The sequence below is a fragment of the Mastomys coucha genome, unplaced genomic scaffold (genome assembly GCF_008632895.1).
Source record: "Mastomys coucha isolate ucsf_1 unplaced genomic scaffold, UCSF_Mcou_1 pScaffold3, whole genome shotgun sequence".
NCBI classification, from domain to species: Eukaryota; Metazoa; Chordata; class Mammalia; order Rodentia; family Muridae; genus Mastomys; species Mastomys coucha.
Window position 1 is genome coordinate 26,772,610 of NW_022196909.1, and position 16,352 is coordinate 26,788,961.

At 43.2% G+C, this 16,352-nt stretch overlaps 1 protein-coding gene and 1 long non-coding RNA gene across 2 annotated transcripts in view; one reads left to right on the forward strand and one right to left on the reverse strand.

The window, feature by feature from the left end:
* Nucleotides 1-5,474, reverse strand: part of LOC116074910 — a 14,085-nt gene extending 8,611 nt beyond the window's left edge. Inside the window, exon 1 of the long non-coding RNA XR_004112340.1 lies at nucleotides 5,289-5,474. This is a non-coding gene — a long non-coding RNA (uncharacterized LOC116074910). The remainder of the gene's footprint in view (nucleotides 1-5,288) is intronic.
* The window catches only part of Ppa1 (inorganic pyrophosphatase 1), a 28,003-nt gene extending 14,957 nt beyond the window's left edge, over nucleotides 1-13,046 (forward strand). Inside the window, exons 5-11 of the mRNA XM_031347802.1 lie at nucleotides 255-341; nucleotides 1,702-1,828; nucleotides 3,292-3,419; nucleotides 3,783-3,868; nucleotides 8,946-9,015; nucleotides 11,325-11,367; nucleotides 12,701-13,046. Of these exons, the coding sequence (XP_031203662.1) occupies nucleotides 255-341; nucleotides 1,702-1,828; nucleotides 3,292-3,419; nucleotides 3,783-3,868; nucleotides 8,946-9,015; nucleotides 11,325-11,367; nucleotides 12,701-12,732 (573 nt within the window). The 3' untranslated portion in view covers nucleotides 12,733-13,046. The remainder of the gene's footprint in view (nucleotides 1-254; nucleotides 342-1,701; nucleotides 1,829-3,291; nucleotides 3,420-3,782; nucleotides 3,869-8,945; nucleotides 9,016-11,324; nucleotides 11,368-12,700) is intronic.
* The last annotated feature ends 3,306 nt before the right edge of the window (nucleotides 13,047-16,352 follow it).

Below are 16,352 nucleotides of genomic sequence, written 5' to 3' on the forward strand. Positions count from 1 at the left end.
TTTTCTTCCTTGACAGAGCCTATGTAGCCCTGGCTGTCCTGGAACTCACTCTGTAGACCAGGTTAGCCTTGAAATCAGAGATCCCCCTGGCTCTGCCTCAGCTGTGCAGGGTTCAAAGGTGTGCACCACCACATCCAGCCTGTCAAAGTTTTAGAAACAGCGGGTTTATATTTTTCCAGCAGACCTCGTAGGGTATTGCGCTTGGTCAGCAGCGTGTCTTAGAGTGCTGCGCTCTAACCCTCGCTTTGTTTTAGACATGGGAAGACCCTGGACACAGTGACAAGCACACTGGCTGTTGTGGTGACAACGACCCAATTGACGTTTGTGAAATTGGAAGCAAGGTAATGACGTTAAATTTTCCCTATGACGTTAAAATGAATGACTCATACTAAAGTTTCTATTTTGAAAATCAGTGTGGATGCACTGTGAGCACTGGCGAATAGTCAGGCCTCCTGAAGGATTTGGGACGATCTGTGAAGGCCTCCAGCCAGATTCTTCTGATACAAGAGGTGTTGGTAGGGATTCTTCTATTGAGTGCGTTGCAGTTCTAAAACAGAAGATCTCAAACTGAGCAAATTAATAAACAACCCAAACTAATGTTGTTAGATTATTAAGTCAGGATTTCTGTTTGTTTTGTTGTGGTTCTGGGGATTAACCTCCGAGCCTCAGAATGCTACCTCCACGCACATGAAAAATGTAAAGACATGACTAATTAATTCAGTGGCTTCAACAAATGATAGAGCATAGTACAGTTGTGTCTAAAACAAATGATAGTAGCCTTATTTAGTGCAGTCAAAGACAGTGTAGAAAAGGTTAAATGCCCTGCACTATGGTACTGTTTTTGTATGGCTCATAGATGAAGGTCTAAAGCTAGACAAGTGTCTCATCAGTTAAGAACACTGGCGGCTCTTACAGAGGACCTGAGTTCAGTTCCCGTAACCCACTTGGCAGTTTACAGCTGTCTGTAACTTCAGCTCTAGTGGATCTGACTCCTTCTAGCCTCTGTAGGCCCAAGGCACACATAGTACACACAGGCAAAACATACACATAAAAACTAAATCTTTATTTCTTTAAAGAATGCAAAGCAGAGTGTAATGGCACAAGCTTTTGATCCCAATACATGAAAGAGAGACAGAGGCAGCAGATCTCTGTGAATTCAAAGCCAGCCTGGTCTACAGAGTGAGTCCCAGGATAGCCAGGGCTACACAGAGAAACCCTGTTTCAAAAATATCAAAAGGGGCCAGGGGTGGGGGAAGAACTGACTCAACAGTTGTCCAGTGCCCTCTGTATGAATGCAGTGTGTAGTTGGCATGTGTACAACTCCCCACCTCCATCACACTGTGTGTGTGTGTGTGTGTGTGTGTGTGTGTGTGTGTGTGTGTGTTTATCTGGGACAGGGTCTCACTGCCTAGTCCCTGCTATCTGGCCTTGAACTCACAGAAATCCACATACCTCTCTGCTTCCTGAGTACAAGGATTAAAAGTGTGTGCCATCCTACTTGACAATAAAAGTTTTTGGTTTTGTTTTTTAAAAAAAGCTTGACTCAAGTTTGTTAAGTACGTGTACACACACACACACACACACACACACACACACACACACACACACACCTTTCTTACTTGTCACCGTCCCCAAGATAGAAACCCCCAGCTTTGCTTTCGTTGTGTAATACCGCTTGTGCTGACTCTGGCTGTTCCTCAGGTGTGTGCCAGAGGTGAGATAATCAGGGTGAAGGTCCTGGGCATACTGGCCATGATCGACGAGGGCGAGACCGACTGGAAGGTCATTGCCATTAATGTGGATGACCCAGACGCAGCCAATTATAACGGTAAGGAGATGGGAAACCCGGAAACAGAAAGTCTCCTAACCCTGTTGTTCCTAAGACAGGGTCTTTCTCTGTAGCCCTTGCTGTCTTGGAACTCCTTGTGTAGACCAGGCTGGCCTTGAATTTACAGAAGTCTGATTGTCTCTACCCCCAGTTGCTGGGTAGAGGGAGCACTGGGTTACAATGCTTTCAAAAAGCAACGAGTGTCAGTCGGTGGTGGCACTCCTTTATTCCCAGCACTGGGGAGGCAGAGGCAGACAGGTCTCTGTGAGTTCCAAGACATCCAAGACTACACAGGGAAACACTGCTCCAAAAACCAAACAAATAAGCAAACAAAAGCAGCAGTGAATAATGAGCATCCACAAAAGAAGCACACAGCCATTCTGTAATCCAGAACAGATAACCCCCCATGAGACCACATAAAGAACAAATACAAAGCCAAGGAAGATAAGAAATCTCACGCAGACACACTGCCAAGAAATTTTACGTCACTGTGCTAGTCTCCAGGGTGGAGCCTAAGTCCCTCTTTCGTTGAAGGTTTTTTTATTGCTTTGTAGCCTGGGCTAGCCTTGAACTCTATATCCAACTGCTTCAGCATCCTTGAAATCTAGAATTACAGCTACACGCCACCATGCCCTTCTTGACTTCTTGGTCCTTGTCTTGCTTGTGTGGCGCAGGAATTTTGTGACTTAGAATGCCTGTAGTAGCCAGTAGTCCATTTGAATTCAAAATGTAACTCACTGGCTAGGCAATTAGCTCGGTGAAGAGTTCTTGCCCAGCTTGTACAGGGCCCTAGGTTTGATTCCAGTGCAGCAAAATAAGCCAGCCAATTATTATTGTTATTTTTGAGGCATGATTTCTTTGTGTAGCCCTGGCTGTCCTGGAACTCTGAAGTCCAAGCTGGCTTTGAACTCAACAGAGATCCACCTGCCTCTGCCACTCATGTGCTGGGAATAAAGATGTGTGCCACCATTCCTGGCCTGTTTGTTTGTTTGTTTGTTTATCTATTTATTTTGCTTTTTTGAGGCAGGGTTTCTCTGTGTAACCCTGACTATACTTAGAATGTATTACCCATAAGTTGAGTCTACTTTTCTTGTTTTTTGGTGTGTAATTGGAGTGCGAGCCTTTGACACACGGCCTCAACTTGCCTTTTTTAGTATCTCATACCCTTCTTATAGAAATGACGCTAACTGCTAAACCGGTTTGATTACACAGCCCCACTCATTTCTCTTCCTGGATCTAACAGCAGTTAGTCAGGCTTGATCACTCTTCAGTTATTAATGTCAAAGCTACTCAAAGATGCAGTATGATTTTCTTTTTAAATGTTTTAAGTATTCTTTTCTTAGCTCCAATATTATCTTGGGCTTCTTTATAATTTTCCCTGTATATCTCAATGTAAACGTGCTATTTTTGTCGAATGCCAAAATACTTACTGGTCATGTGATGTGTTGGTTTTCTTTCCTTAGATATTTCTGATGTTGAACGGCTGAAGCCTGGCTACTTAGAAGCTACTATTGATTGGTTTAGAAGGTATAAGGTTCCTGATGGGAAACCAGAAAATGAGTTTGCATTCAATGCAGAATTTAAAGACAAGGTATCATATCTTTTAAAACTGTAGCTTTAGAGCATTTGTATTGAGACTTAGCATTTTACTATGTTGTTCCCATGTGAAGACTCGTGAAAGAAGGGGCTGGGGTATGCTTCTGTGGAATGTGTCAGGCCCTGGGCTCCATCCCTAGTACCAACCCCCCAAAATTACCGGTGAAAGAAAATTCTGAAGATGCAAGATAGTCTTGGTCTTTACTTATATAAGAGAAATATATCTTCCCCTTTTTAATAAAATGTCCTTCCTGACTCAAAAAAAAAAAAAAAACAGTATTAAGAGTTTTGGGTTATGTAAGTGGTAAGGAGAGAGACCTCCTTATATACGATCCTAATGCCTGTCTTCAAATTACAGGAGTTTGCAGTTGACATTATTAAAAACACCCACGATTATTGGAAAGCATTAGTGACTAAGAAGACAGATGGGAAGGGAATCAGTTGGTAAGTGTTAACTCTCTTTTTCTGTGCCTTTATCACACAGCAGACCGGCTTACAGCCGACATTTCGCTGACTGTAATGTTCCCAGTGGTAAGAATGAAAGAGGTGGTTCCAGAATCCTGGCCTCTTACTCAAAGGTCTACATAAAACAAGGACGCAGACAGATTTGCAAACATAGCAAAGAATGTCTGTTTAGAGGAGCTGTGGTGCAGGTTAGAAAGGGATCACACTGTCTTGATAGACTGGGGCATATCTCCTCCTACTGGGCATGCTCCTTCCGCAATCCTGTGCATGACTGATCATGCATAGTCATAAGATGCTAAGTGGGGGATTCTCCGTAAAAGGTTATTAGAGGACACAGGTCCTCCTCACATCCCCCCACCCCCAGCAACCAAAATCAGTTCAAGACAAATTGCCTTTGAATTCTTAATATTGGATACATTGGAAATATACTTGAATACAGACTGTCTCTATTTGATGCTTTGTTAGGAGCAGAGAAGGTTAGGCAATAGTTAGGTGTCATTTTCACAGAGGGGACACAGTGCTCAAACATAAAATAGCTAGGTTGCTAGTACATTATTAGCAGGGGGAGGGAGGAGTGCGTACAAACCGCCTAGTAGACTCTCAGGTATACTGTTAGTCCCATACCTGCCTGCCTCTGTATACCCTCCGATTTATGTAGAAAAAAAAAATCTAAAAAAGCGTCAGTGCTAGTAAGATGATTCAGTTAAATTGCTTGCTGCACAAGCCTGCTAACCAGAGCCCCAGCCCTGAGAACACCACAGTTTTCCTCAGACCTGCACGTGTGCCGTAGCATGTACATTTCCAGATGTGCATAGATTGCACACGCGCGCGCACACACAATAATAAATATAAATAAATAAATAAAGCAGTAGTACATACCTTAAATCCACACAATAGAGAGGCAGAGGCAGGCAGGTTTATGAGAGTTTAAGGTAGTTGGTCTACATAGCGAGTTCCAGGTCAACCAAGGCTACATATTTTCAACAAATAAATAAAATAAAAATTGATTATGCTAGTAGTTTCTACTCAAGTTTATTCATCACCAGCTTAAAACTGCCCATAATATATTTATAAAATTCTCTTTAAACAAATACAAACTACATTCATCTGGGTGACACTGAGATCAAAACTCGTGAGCTTCTAGCGTCAGGGCGCATTAGCTACCAGTGTGTGGGCATTGCTATCTCAGATGTGAATAAGTAACATGTGAGCCAGGCTGGAGTGGAGTCTAGCAGCCCCTCCTCAGTTTGCCTGTAGGACTATCAGCACTGCTTTATGCAGACTTTAGAAACAAAAGCTGTCTGAGGAGAGCAGTGGACCCCATGTGTCTGAAGGGTGGGGAGGCTAGTGTCCTGTCCGCCATGGTTCTTAGAGTTGATGGATGCAGCATATACCATACCTCAGTGGCTGTGGCTTCATTTCCCAGAAAGCAGGATTGGCTGCATTCCAGTCAGGTTTTGTCCATCTCCCTGTGGTCCAGCAATCTGAAGAGTCCCCGAGCTCTTTGGGAACAGCGCTTATTAATTGTACTGACCGCCAGGAATAAAGCAGTCTTTGCTATACGAGGATCTCATGCTCACTGAACTTGCTCCCACTCATAATCATATTTATGTTAATTGAGCAATTAATACTTGCCAAACATGATAAAGATACTGGCCATGAGCCTAACCAGAGTCACTGCAGAATAACCGTTGGTACTTTAGTTTGAAAATACCAGGGTTCGGGTCTCAATACTGGGGACACTAACAAAAGCAAAATGTGGCTTCAAGAGCTTCCTAGGTAAAGGCTCTTGCTCGCTGCCAAGAATAACACTCCCATAAATTGTCTACACTGTGGTATGCGTGTGCATGTACATGTACACACATACACACACACACACACACACGTACACATTAGATAAATGTTTCTTTAAAGGATATAAAGGCCTTAATCAGTCATAATTTATAAACAGCTTATTTGTCCTAAGTCCCTGTTTTACTGCTCTGAAGAGACACCATGACCAAGAAAACTTGATCCTTTTATCATTTTATAATGATAAAAGGAAATATTTAACTGGGGGCTTGCTTATAGTTTCAGAGGTCCATTATCATCATGGTAGCACACATGTTATTGGTAGAAGAGCTGAGAGCTACATCCTGACCCACAGACCAAGAGAGAACTGGACCCAGTATAAGCTTTGAAGCCTCAAATCCCAACCCCAGTGACACACTTCCTCCAAGGCCACTCCTAATATTTCTCAAATACTGCCACTCCCTGATGACTAAGCATTCAAATATATCTTTCTAAGAGAGCCAAAAAGAAAAAAGAGAAAAGACAGATTAACTCACTGTAGGAAAGCTAGGAAGAGGTTTCGTTGCTAGAAAATACAGTCCTAGTCATAAATTTAAAATTCAGTTCTGAGGCTGAGTAGCTCAGTCGGAGCAGTGCTTGCCTGGAATGCACAAAGCCCTAGATTCCACCCCCAGTGTGGCATAAGTCACGTATGGAAGCTCGAACCTGTAGTTCCAGCAGTCAGAGAAGTATCTGAAGGTCAAGGTTGTTCTTAGTTTATAGCCAATTTGAGGCCAATTTGGGCTGGAGAGATGGCTCAGAGGTTAAGAGCACTGGCTGCTCTTTCAGAGGTCCTGAGTTCAATTCCCAGCAACCACATGGTGGCTCACAGCCATCTGTAAAGGGATCTGACGCCCTCTTCAGGTGCATCTGTAGACAGCTGCAGTGTACATAAAACAAGTAATTAAGAGGGTTGAGAATTAGCACTAGTTGGCCAATGTCCTGATGCATGCAAGATCCCATCTGCACACAGATCAGTAAATACAAAATATAAGTGTTTTTTCCTTTTTTTTTTTTCCTGCTTTTTGCGACAGGTTTCTCTGTGTAGCTTTGGTGTCCCGGAACAAGCTGGGTAGACCAGACTGGGTAGACCAGACTGGGTAGACCAGACTGGCCTCAAACTCACTCTGTCTTGCTTCTGCCTCCTGAGTGCTGGGAAATAAGCATTTGCCTGTTACATTGTATAACATTCCATATCTGTCTAGTAATCCTGTTGGTCCAGGAATCCCCTCACAAACTACAGGAACACTGAAATCTGATTTCAGACAGGACAGGTCAACATGTTCCAGATTCAGGAACGGAATCATGACCCCTGAGTTAAGATCCTACGGGATTTTTAAGCCCAAAATCCACAAACATCTATACCAAATTATTTCACCAATCAAGATTTAGGGATAGGGGATTTCCTTAGGAACATGTCTTTTTTTTTTTTATTTTTAAAGATTTATTTATTGATATATGTAAGTACACTGTAGCTGTCTTCAGACACACCAGAAGAGGGCGTCAGATCCCGTTACGGGTGGTTGTGAGCCACCATGTGGTTGCTGGGATTTGAACTTAGGACCTTTGGAAGAGCAGTCAGTGCTCTTACCCACTGAGCCATCTCATCAGATCCCAGGAACATGTCTTTGTTGTACACTGATCCTGCTCCCACTGGTTGGGGTTTTCACCTGTGGCAGGGGACTTGCCTTGTCTACCATTCATGTCCTACCTTGTCTACCAGGATGGGACTTGTCCACCATTCCTGTCTTAACTTGCCAACCAGGATGTCAGTGTGCCCACATACCCTCTTTCTGCCTAGTAGGATATCAGTTCCCAGGGAAATCTTGGGAACTTAAACTTTACTAGACTACTACTCAAAATGGAAGCCTCACTCCAAATAGTTTCTCATATTGGTACAAGAGTCTCTCTTATGTTGGGGTCCATTCCTAGCGGCAGCTTATAAAGGCCAGTACCATAAAAGCTTATACATAGGTGCAGGAAGTGCTATTGGGTGGTTGGTTTGGGTCCAAGCTTATTTTGGGAACTATACAAAACAGTTCTACTGACTTCTGTTGGGACTGGTTTCCCAGGGTACAGAATATGTAATCAATCATAGCATTGGAAGGTTTCCTAGTAACAGCAGAACCATGTGAGAAAGTTTCCTTTAATGGCAGGCTAGCCAGGTAACAGTTACCTTGGCCTGCGCAGTCAGTTTTGTCCATAAGCCACTTTTCATCATTCCTATTGGTAATCATTGATTGCTTCCAACCGTTTGTTGGTTTGTTTTTGTTTTTGTTTTAGAGATTTGTTTATTATATGTAAGTACACCGTAGTTGCCTTCAGACACACTAGAAGAGGGCATCAGATCCCATTACAGATGGTTGTGAGCCACCATGTGGATGCTGGGAATTGAACTCAGGGCTCTTAATCTCTGAGCCATCTCTCCAGCCCCGCCCCCTTTGTTGGTTTAATGGTGAATGTCTTTGTAGGGTCCTAACTTCTGTCAAGGTGTCTGAATTCTTTGAAGTTTTTAGCTATCTTCCCCTAAGTACTTTCCCTTCTATGAGGAGTATTTATTTTACACATTTCACTAACACTGATGAGAGCAGATTTTTTATTTGTTAGCTTCATTTTTTCTTTTTTCTCCAGAATTAGGAAAGATGTTACAGATTTTAATTTGTGCTTGTCCGATGTTTCAGTGAGTACTACAGAAGATTTGATGTCAGATTTTTTTATTTTATTATTTATTTATTTATTTATTTATTTATTGGTTATTTTGAGACTGGGTTTATCTGAATGCTTAGGATGGGTGAGGATGCTCTCAGTCAGACCAAATTTAAATGCTTTTGGGTCTAGGCATGATGGTATGCACCTTCATATATTCTCTGTGAGTTCTAGGCTACATAGTGAGACCTTGTCTCCCAAAAATAAACAAACAAATGAAATCAAAACAAAACAAAACAAAAAAAGCCATCTGGTCTACCATCATCAACTTAGTTTTTGCTTGTTAGTTGCTTTTGTTTTTGTTTTCCCCTCAAGACAGGGTTTCTGTATTTCCCCTGGCTGTCCTAGGACCAGGCTTTCCTGTAACTCTGAGGTCTGACTGACCCCCTCCCGCCACCCCCTCAATGCTGGGATTGAAGGTGGACACCACCACCACCACCCAGCTCAACTCAGTTTTTTAAAATCCTGAGAAGGCTGTATTGTTCACTTGTGTTCTGACTATGTTTATTTCACTCAACAGCATGAACACCACAGTGTTGGAGAGCCCTTTCAAGTGTGATCCTGATGCGGCCAAAGCCATTGTGGATGCTGTACGTAAGGCTTGCTTTGCCATAGGGTGCTCCAAGGGAAGAAGTACTTGTTGCTATGAGCATTTGAGTGCCTCTCATGTGCACATTACTGAGTGACATCTGAAGGTCAGAACTCTGAACACAGATAGACAGGTAGATGCGTGAAGAGAAAACTGAAGACTGGTTGGTACTGGTCAACCCAGAGGTGACTGACAGCAGAGTAGATAGCTTGTAAACCCAGAGTGTTGACTGCACAGTGTACTTAGTAGTCCAGGAGCCCATCACCATTGAACCATCTCCTACAATACACCACTTAGGAAGCTAGTTGACTTGTATGGAGCTAAGACGGGAGTGAGCACACTTGAGGAGTCTCTGAAGGATGACCAGTAGTACAGAACTCTCCCCAAGAAGTACACCATCACCTCCAGCAGCTCCCTGCTGTTAGGGGAAAGTTCTTTCTTTCTTTTTTTTTTAATTTAATGCAGGAGTGCTCTGCTTTATATACAACCCTCAGTGAGAAGAGGCCATCAGATCCCCTTATAGATGGTTATGAGCCACCATGAGGTTGTTAAGAATTGAACTGAGGACCTCTGAAATGTTCACAGATAACAGGCAAAATACCCATACATATAAAATTAAGTAATCCTTTTTTTAATTGAAATATTATATTGAAGAAATTGTAATATATTGACCTTAGCAGATCACATCCTGCATTATTCCTCAGAGTTCATTTTAGAGCCAAGTGCTCTTTACCGCCGTGCCATCTCTCCAGTTTTTTTGTCTTTTGTTTTTTTTGTTTTGTTTTGTTTTGTTTTGTTTTTAAGACAGGGTTTCTCTGTGTAGTCCTGGCTGTCCTAGAACTCACTCTGTAGACCAGGCTGGCCTCGAACTCAGAAATCCACCTGCCTCTGCCTCCCAAGTGCTGGGATCAAAGGCGTGCGCCACCACCGCCCAGCCATCTCTGCAGTTTTTTGAGTAGTTGCAGCTGGCTTTGAAATGACAGCTCTGCCCACCTACCTCTGTGTACCAAGTGCTGGCATTGGTGGTATGCATGCACCATCACACTTGGCCCCTGTGCTGTTTTTAATTGTCTCATTTAGACTTAGAAAAGACTGAAGTAGATCATTTAAAAAATTATTTTCATTTATGGGGCTGGTCGGATGGCTCAGTGGTTAAGACCACTTGCTGCTTCTGCAGAGGACCCAGGTTCTGTTCCCAACACCCAAATAGTGTCTTCCCTATAACTCTGGCTCCAAGGGGATCCAGGCTGCGCACTAGTATGCACATGGTGTACAGATACACATGTAGCAAAACACAGACATAATAAAAATAAGTCTTCTGGGATTTTTTTTTTTATAAGAAAAAAACATTTTGTTTATGCCATCAAAACTGGCAAACAGAAGAAAACTACCTCTGAGTTCCCACGGCCTCACCAATGAGGGCAACAAAAGGAAAGGTCTTGATGAGCCAGGGCATTTAGCTTCATCTTTGTTTCTCAGGAGTCCTGACAGTGAGATGAACAGGGAAAACAAAACTGGGTGTGGTGGTTCTGGAGGCGGAGTCAGAAGGATTGCTAAGAGTTCTCTGCTAGCCTGGGCCACACCTTGAAACCCTGTTTGCAAAAAAAAAAAAAAAAAAAAAAAAAAAAAAAAAAAAAAAAAAAAGGAGGGGGTGGCTAGGAAAAGTGGAATGGTGATATGTGCATGCTGCCTTTCATTTACTTCAAAAGCATTATTTCAGGTGTGTCACTAAGAGGCTCATAGACAGGGATGAGAGACACGGCTAATTGGTCAAGAAGACTTCCTCCACAGGACCAGGATTCAGTTCCCAGCATCCTTACAGTGCTTTAAAACCGTCCATAGCTCTAGTTCCAGGGGATCTGACTCCAACTTTACTGCCATGGTTCACATATACAAGCTGGCAAAATATTCATGCGCATAAAATTAAAGGATTTTTTTAAAAAAATTGAAATATTGTTTTGAACAAATTGTATATATTGACCTCTTAGCAGATCACACCCTCCATTTTTCCTATTTTATTTTGTTTTGTTTTTGTTTTTCTTTTTTCGAGACAGGGTTTCTCTGAGTAGCCCTGGCTGTCCTGGAACTCACTCTGTAGACCAGGCTGGCCTCGAACTCAGAAATCCACCTGCCTCTGCCTCCCAAGTGCCGGGATTAAAGGCGTGCACCACCACCGCCCAGCCCTATTTTATTTTTAGAGCCAAACAGGAACAGTCTCCTGTTCACATTGTCTCCCAGTTCTGTCACTTTGTATTTAGCTTTCCCTCTTTTGGTAGGACTCCATTTTAATATTTTAATGTTTCATTTTAGTTGCCACCACCGTGTGAATCTGCCTGCTCACTACCAACAGATGGTAAGACCTGAATACACAACAGTCACATTAAAGTGATGTGTCTGCATGCAAATTATATGTACACATTTTTTTTTTACTTGACAGATATTTATAGTTGTAGGTATAAGTTTGTTTTGATGCATATTTATAATTTGGAAAGCTTAAATCAAGTTAGGAAATCTATCACCTCACATACTTATTTGTGGGCAAACATTTAAACCTTTAAAATCTACAGTTGTAGCCACTTTGAAATATATAATGGGAACAGGAGGGTGGATTGATATAGAGTGTGTGTATAACATTTGAAGGACCTATGTTCATTCCCAGCAGCAGGAAGGAGAAATTCATAGGCAGTGTGTTATTATTACTACAGTCACCATTCCATTAAGTAAATCCATAAAGCCCACTGCTCTGACCTGACATCCACAGTGTGCCCACTGGGCAACACCTTTTCCCCTTTCCATCTAGCCGCCCTGGCTGCCCTCAGCCCCTTGGCAACCACTCTCTACAGTTCCACACATAGGATCAGTCATGCTGTCTGTCTTTTGTGCCTGTCTTTAGTTCCCTTGGCAGGCTATGCCAGCTATGCTAAGGTTCCGCAGTGCATATGTGAGGGATGATGTACACTGCACCCCACTTTTCCTTTTTCCTTCTTTTTTAGGGTACTTTCTATCACCCTGGCCCCTCAGATTCCATGTGGACACTATGGGAGGGACCCCGCATGGACTGTGTTCTACATTCTCATCCAAACACTGCCTGCTTCATTCAGAAAAATGTCCCCAACCCGACCCCTCTTTAGATCTTAGAACTTTCTGTGACAGGTGTAGTAATGCATGCCTGCAGTCCCAACACTCTGGAACCTGAGGCTGGAGGATCACTCTGTCTGGGTTAGATAGCAAGACCCTGTCTGGGGAAAAAAAAAAGAAAGAAAGAAAAGGGAATCTCTAAATCTCTTCTGGTGAGAAAAGGGCTCTGCCACTTAAAAAAATTCAAGCTGGCATGGCAGTACATGCCTTTAGTCCCTGCTGTCCAAGAGTTTGGGGATAACTTGAGCTCCGTAAGAGTTTCAGATCAGCTGAGACTATAGGGAACCCCATTTCCACACAGGAAGGGAGAGGAAGGAGTGAGAAGGCTGCAGGGTAAGCGCTGTGCTGAGTACCAGCCCTGCAGCTGTAACTGGGCATGCGTGTTCTGGAAGTCTAGAGGAAGCGCCGTGGGGAGCAGTCTAGTATTCCTTGGTAGGAAAGCATTCTCTCGCTGAGTTACATCACCAGCTTTCTCTATGTAAGATGTTGATAATTTGGGTTTTTAACAGAGATTCTAATTTGTTTTTCTTTTTTCCCCCTGGATACAGTGGATAAATGGTTCCATCACCAGAAAAACTGATGAGATCCCTCTGGAATACAAGCTCTACGGCCGCATCCTGTTCACCTGGAAGCATTAGATGCAAAAGTGTAGTAGCTTTTCAAAGCTCTAAATTTCTGTAGCTCACCTAATGAAGTAGAGTCTGCTGTGACTGGCCCAATATGGTGGAAGGTTAGCCAGCTAGGCACCTCACTCCTCAACCAAGACAGCTTTCACTAAACGTTAGCTCTCAAAGCCGAGGAGACATGGAAGTCATTTGTGCATGGATGTGCAGAGTGGACCCCTATTGGATGTACATGTTTACTGTGGTAGGAAATAAAGTTATTTTACTGAAACTTGGCTTTGGATAATTTTTTCTTCTGGAGCCAACATTCCCACACTGGCATCGGTACGTAAGCGTTTCTTTCCTACCAGTAGGTTTTATAGTGTTAGATAAAAATCTTTAATCGCTGTACTCCAGAGGTAGAAGTAGGCAGCACTCTTGAGTTCAAGGCCAGTCTATTCTACATTGCAAGTTCCAGGCCAATGCAAGCCACATTTTGAGTACCTGTTTCAAAAAAATCAAGCTGCTTGTTTTTAGGAATCTAAGAATGGAATCTTTTGCCCGTAAAGGGGTCCTGTTCCATGTCTAGTTCCCAGCATCCCATTGGAAAGCAAAAACTTTTAAAATTACTATTATGTTAGCAGACAGCAAAACCTTTATTGAAGGTGGAAGTAAACACGATATTTACATATGTAAGTCATTTGCATTGCACCAGAGTTAGCAAGCCAGAACTATTTTAAGTGAGTTCATGGACTTTGGAGCTAGGAAGTCCTCAGCTTAGATCCAGGCCCATCTTCCCAGCTCTGCTCAGGCAAGATGCCGACACTAACCCTGTTTCCTCATCTAGAAAAGTGTCAGGCAGTGACTTACAGTAAACATTCATATTTATTTAACCTGAACTGTATTACTATGTCTGTGTGGGTGTCTGCAGGTTGAGGGCAGATGCTCTGGGAGGCCAGAGGCTTAGCAACACCCGGAGCTGCTGTGGCAGGTGGCTGTGAGCGGCCTGCTGTGGGTTCTGGAGAAGACTAAACTCCAGCCATCTGCAATAGTCAGAGAACAAGCTCTTAGCTGCTGAGTTGTCTCCGTTCTACCTCCATTTTTGAGGCAGGCTCTCATCGATCCTGGAGCTTGCTAATTGGACTAGGCAGGCTGGCCAGCAAGCCGGAGGGGTCCTCGTGTCTCCATCAGATGCACAATGATGTCCCCTCGTCGTTTTAACTTCACTTTATGTCATGGTGAAGGATGGCGAGCGTCTTTCATGTGCTTGTATCTCATCTGTGTCTCTTCTTTTTGGCTCTCAGGTATTTGCTGTGGCCAAATACCTGAGAGAACGTCAAAAGGAGGAAAGCTTATCTGGACCCATTCATTGCTTTGGGCCTTAGAAACGCTAAGACAAGTGGTGGCCCACGCCTTTAATCCCAGCACTTGGGAGGCAGAGGCAGCTGGATTTCTGAGTTCGATCAAGGCCAGCCTTGTCTACAGAGAGAGTTCCAGGACAGCCAGGACTACACAGAGAAACCCTGTCTGGAAACACTAAAAATTAATAATAATAATAATAATAATAATAATAATAATAATAATAATAATAATAATATTTTTGAGACAGAGTGTCATGCATTTCACTCTGGCCTCAATTTATTATGTAACTTAACAATATTTTTATTTTTTTATTTTTTTTTATTTTTATTTTTATTTTTTAAATATTTATTTATTTATTATATGAAAGTACACTGCAGCTGTCTTCAGACACACCAGAAGAGGGCGTCAGATCTCATTACAGATGGTTGTGAGCCACCATGTGGTTGCTGGGATTTGAACTCAGGACCTTTGGAAGAGCAGTCAGTGCTCTTAACCGCCAAGCCATCTCTCCAGCCCCTTAACAATATTTTTAAAAAGTTTTTTTTTTTTTTTTTTTTTTTTTTTTTTTTTTTTTTTTTTAATTTTTAGGTATGGGTTGCTGGAAAGATGGTTCAGCAGTTAAGAGCACTGACTGCTCTTCCAGAGGTCATGAGTTCAATTCCGAGCAACCACATGGTGGCTCACGACCATCTGTGATGCCCTCTTTTGGTGTGTCTGAAGACAGCTACAGTGTACAAATACATAAAATAAGCAAATATGTTTAAAAAAAATTTTTTTTTGAGACAGGGGTTCTCTGTGTAGCTCTGGCTGTCCTGAAACTCATTCTGTAGACCAGGCTGGCCTTGAACTCAGAAATCCACCTGCCTCTGCCTCCTAAATGCTGGGATTAAAGGCGTGCCACCACCTTCTGGCCTTAAATTTTTTTTAATGTGAGTTTTACTTGTATTTTCTGTGCACCACGTTCACAGCTGGTGCATCCACAGACCAGAAGAGGGTGTTGGGTTCCCTGGACGTAGAGTTACAGATGGTTGTGAGCTGCTAGGTGGGTACTGGGAAGTGAACTTCTCGAAAGAGCAGCAGTACTCTCAAACCACTGAGCCATCTCTCAGGCCCCCAAAGATTGATCTGTGTGTTTGATTTTTGAGAGAGGGTTTCACAGTGCAGCCTTAGCTGTCCTTAAACTCACCGTGTCGACCAGGCACCACCACTGCACAGTTCCAGAGGTTTATTTTTAACTATGTGTAAGTATTTGTAGATGTATGTGGGCGTGTACACTTGAGTAAAGGTGCTGGTAGAGACCAGAAGAGGGCATCAGATCTCCTGGGGCAGTTCTGAACCTCCCAGCATGGAACCAAAGTGGGGTCCTCTAAAGGAACAACGCCATCTCTTCAACCCTGAAATTTTTTTTTTAAAAAAAACTTTTTTTTTTTTTAATTTTTTTTCCCCAGACAGGGTAGCCCTGGCTGTCCTGGAACTCACTCTGTAGACCAGGCTGGCCTCGAACTCAGAAATCCGCCTGCCTCTGCCTCCCAAGTGCTGGGATTAAAGGGGTGCGCCACCACCGCCCGGCTAAAAAAAAAACTTTTAATTGTGGGTATTGGTGCGACCTTATGTGACATGAATGCAGCCCTGGGGTGTTGCAGCTGCCGGCAGCTACACACGAACCAGGTCTCTGGAAGAGGGGGAAGGAGCCTAGGAAAATAGAGGAATCGGACGGCGAGAGGAATAAAAAATGGGACCGAGCCATGGTTTCTGCTCAAAGTTCAAAGAGTATTATCAATCTGAGAATCAAGCAGGCAGGCAAAACCCCTTCTCCAGTCTGCCAGGATCCCGTGGCCAAATTAGCATCTTGATGCTACTAGGTCTTGCAGGCAGAGGTAGCTGTTAGCAAGAACTTGGAGAGAGGCAGAGAGGTGGCTGAACAAAAAGGGCTTTGTTTTTGTCTGGAAGCCTCTCCCTAGGTGGGCTGGCTTCTTGTGGCAAGGCAAGGTCTGAGTCAGCCAGCTGAGGGAGGTTACACTGGGGTTGGTTCGAGTTACACTATGCTTTACCCAATGCTGGTGCCTGGGATGGAAGTCAGGTCCTCTGTCATACACTCTTTAACTACTTTGGCATTGCTCCAGCCCCTGGTGTGCTTAACCTTTAAGCCACAGGCTTTGAACAATGTAACTTTAAAAACCACAAAAATCACACACACACACACACACACACACACACACACACACACACACACACA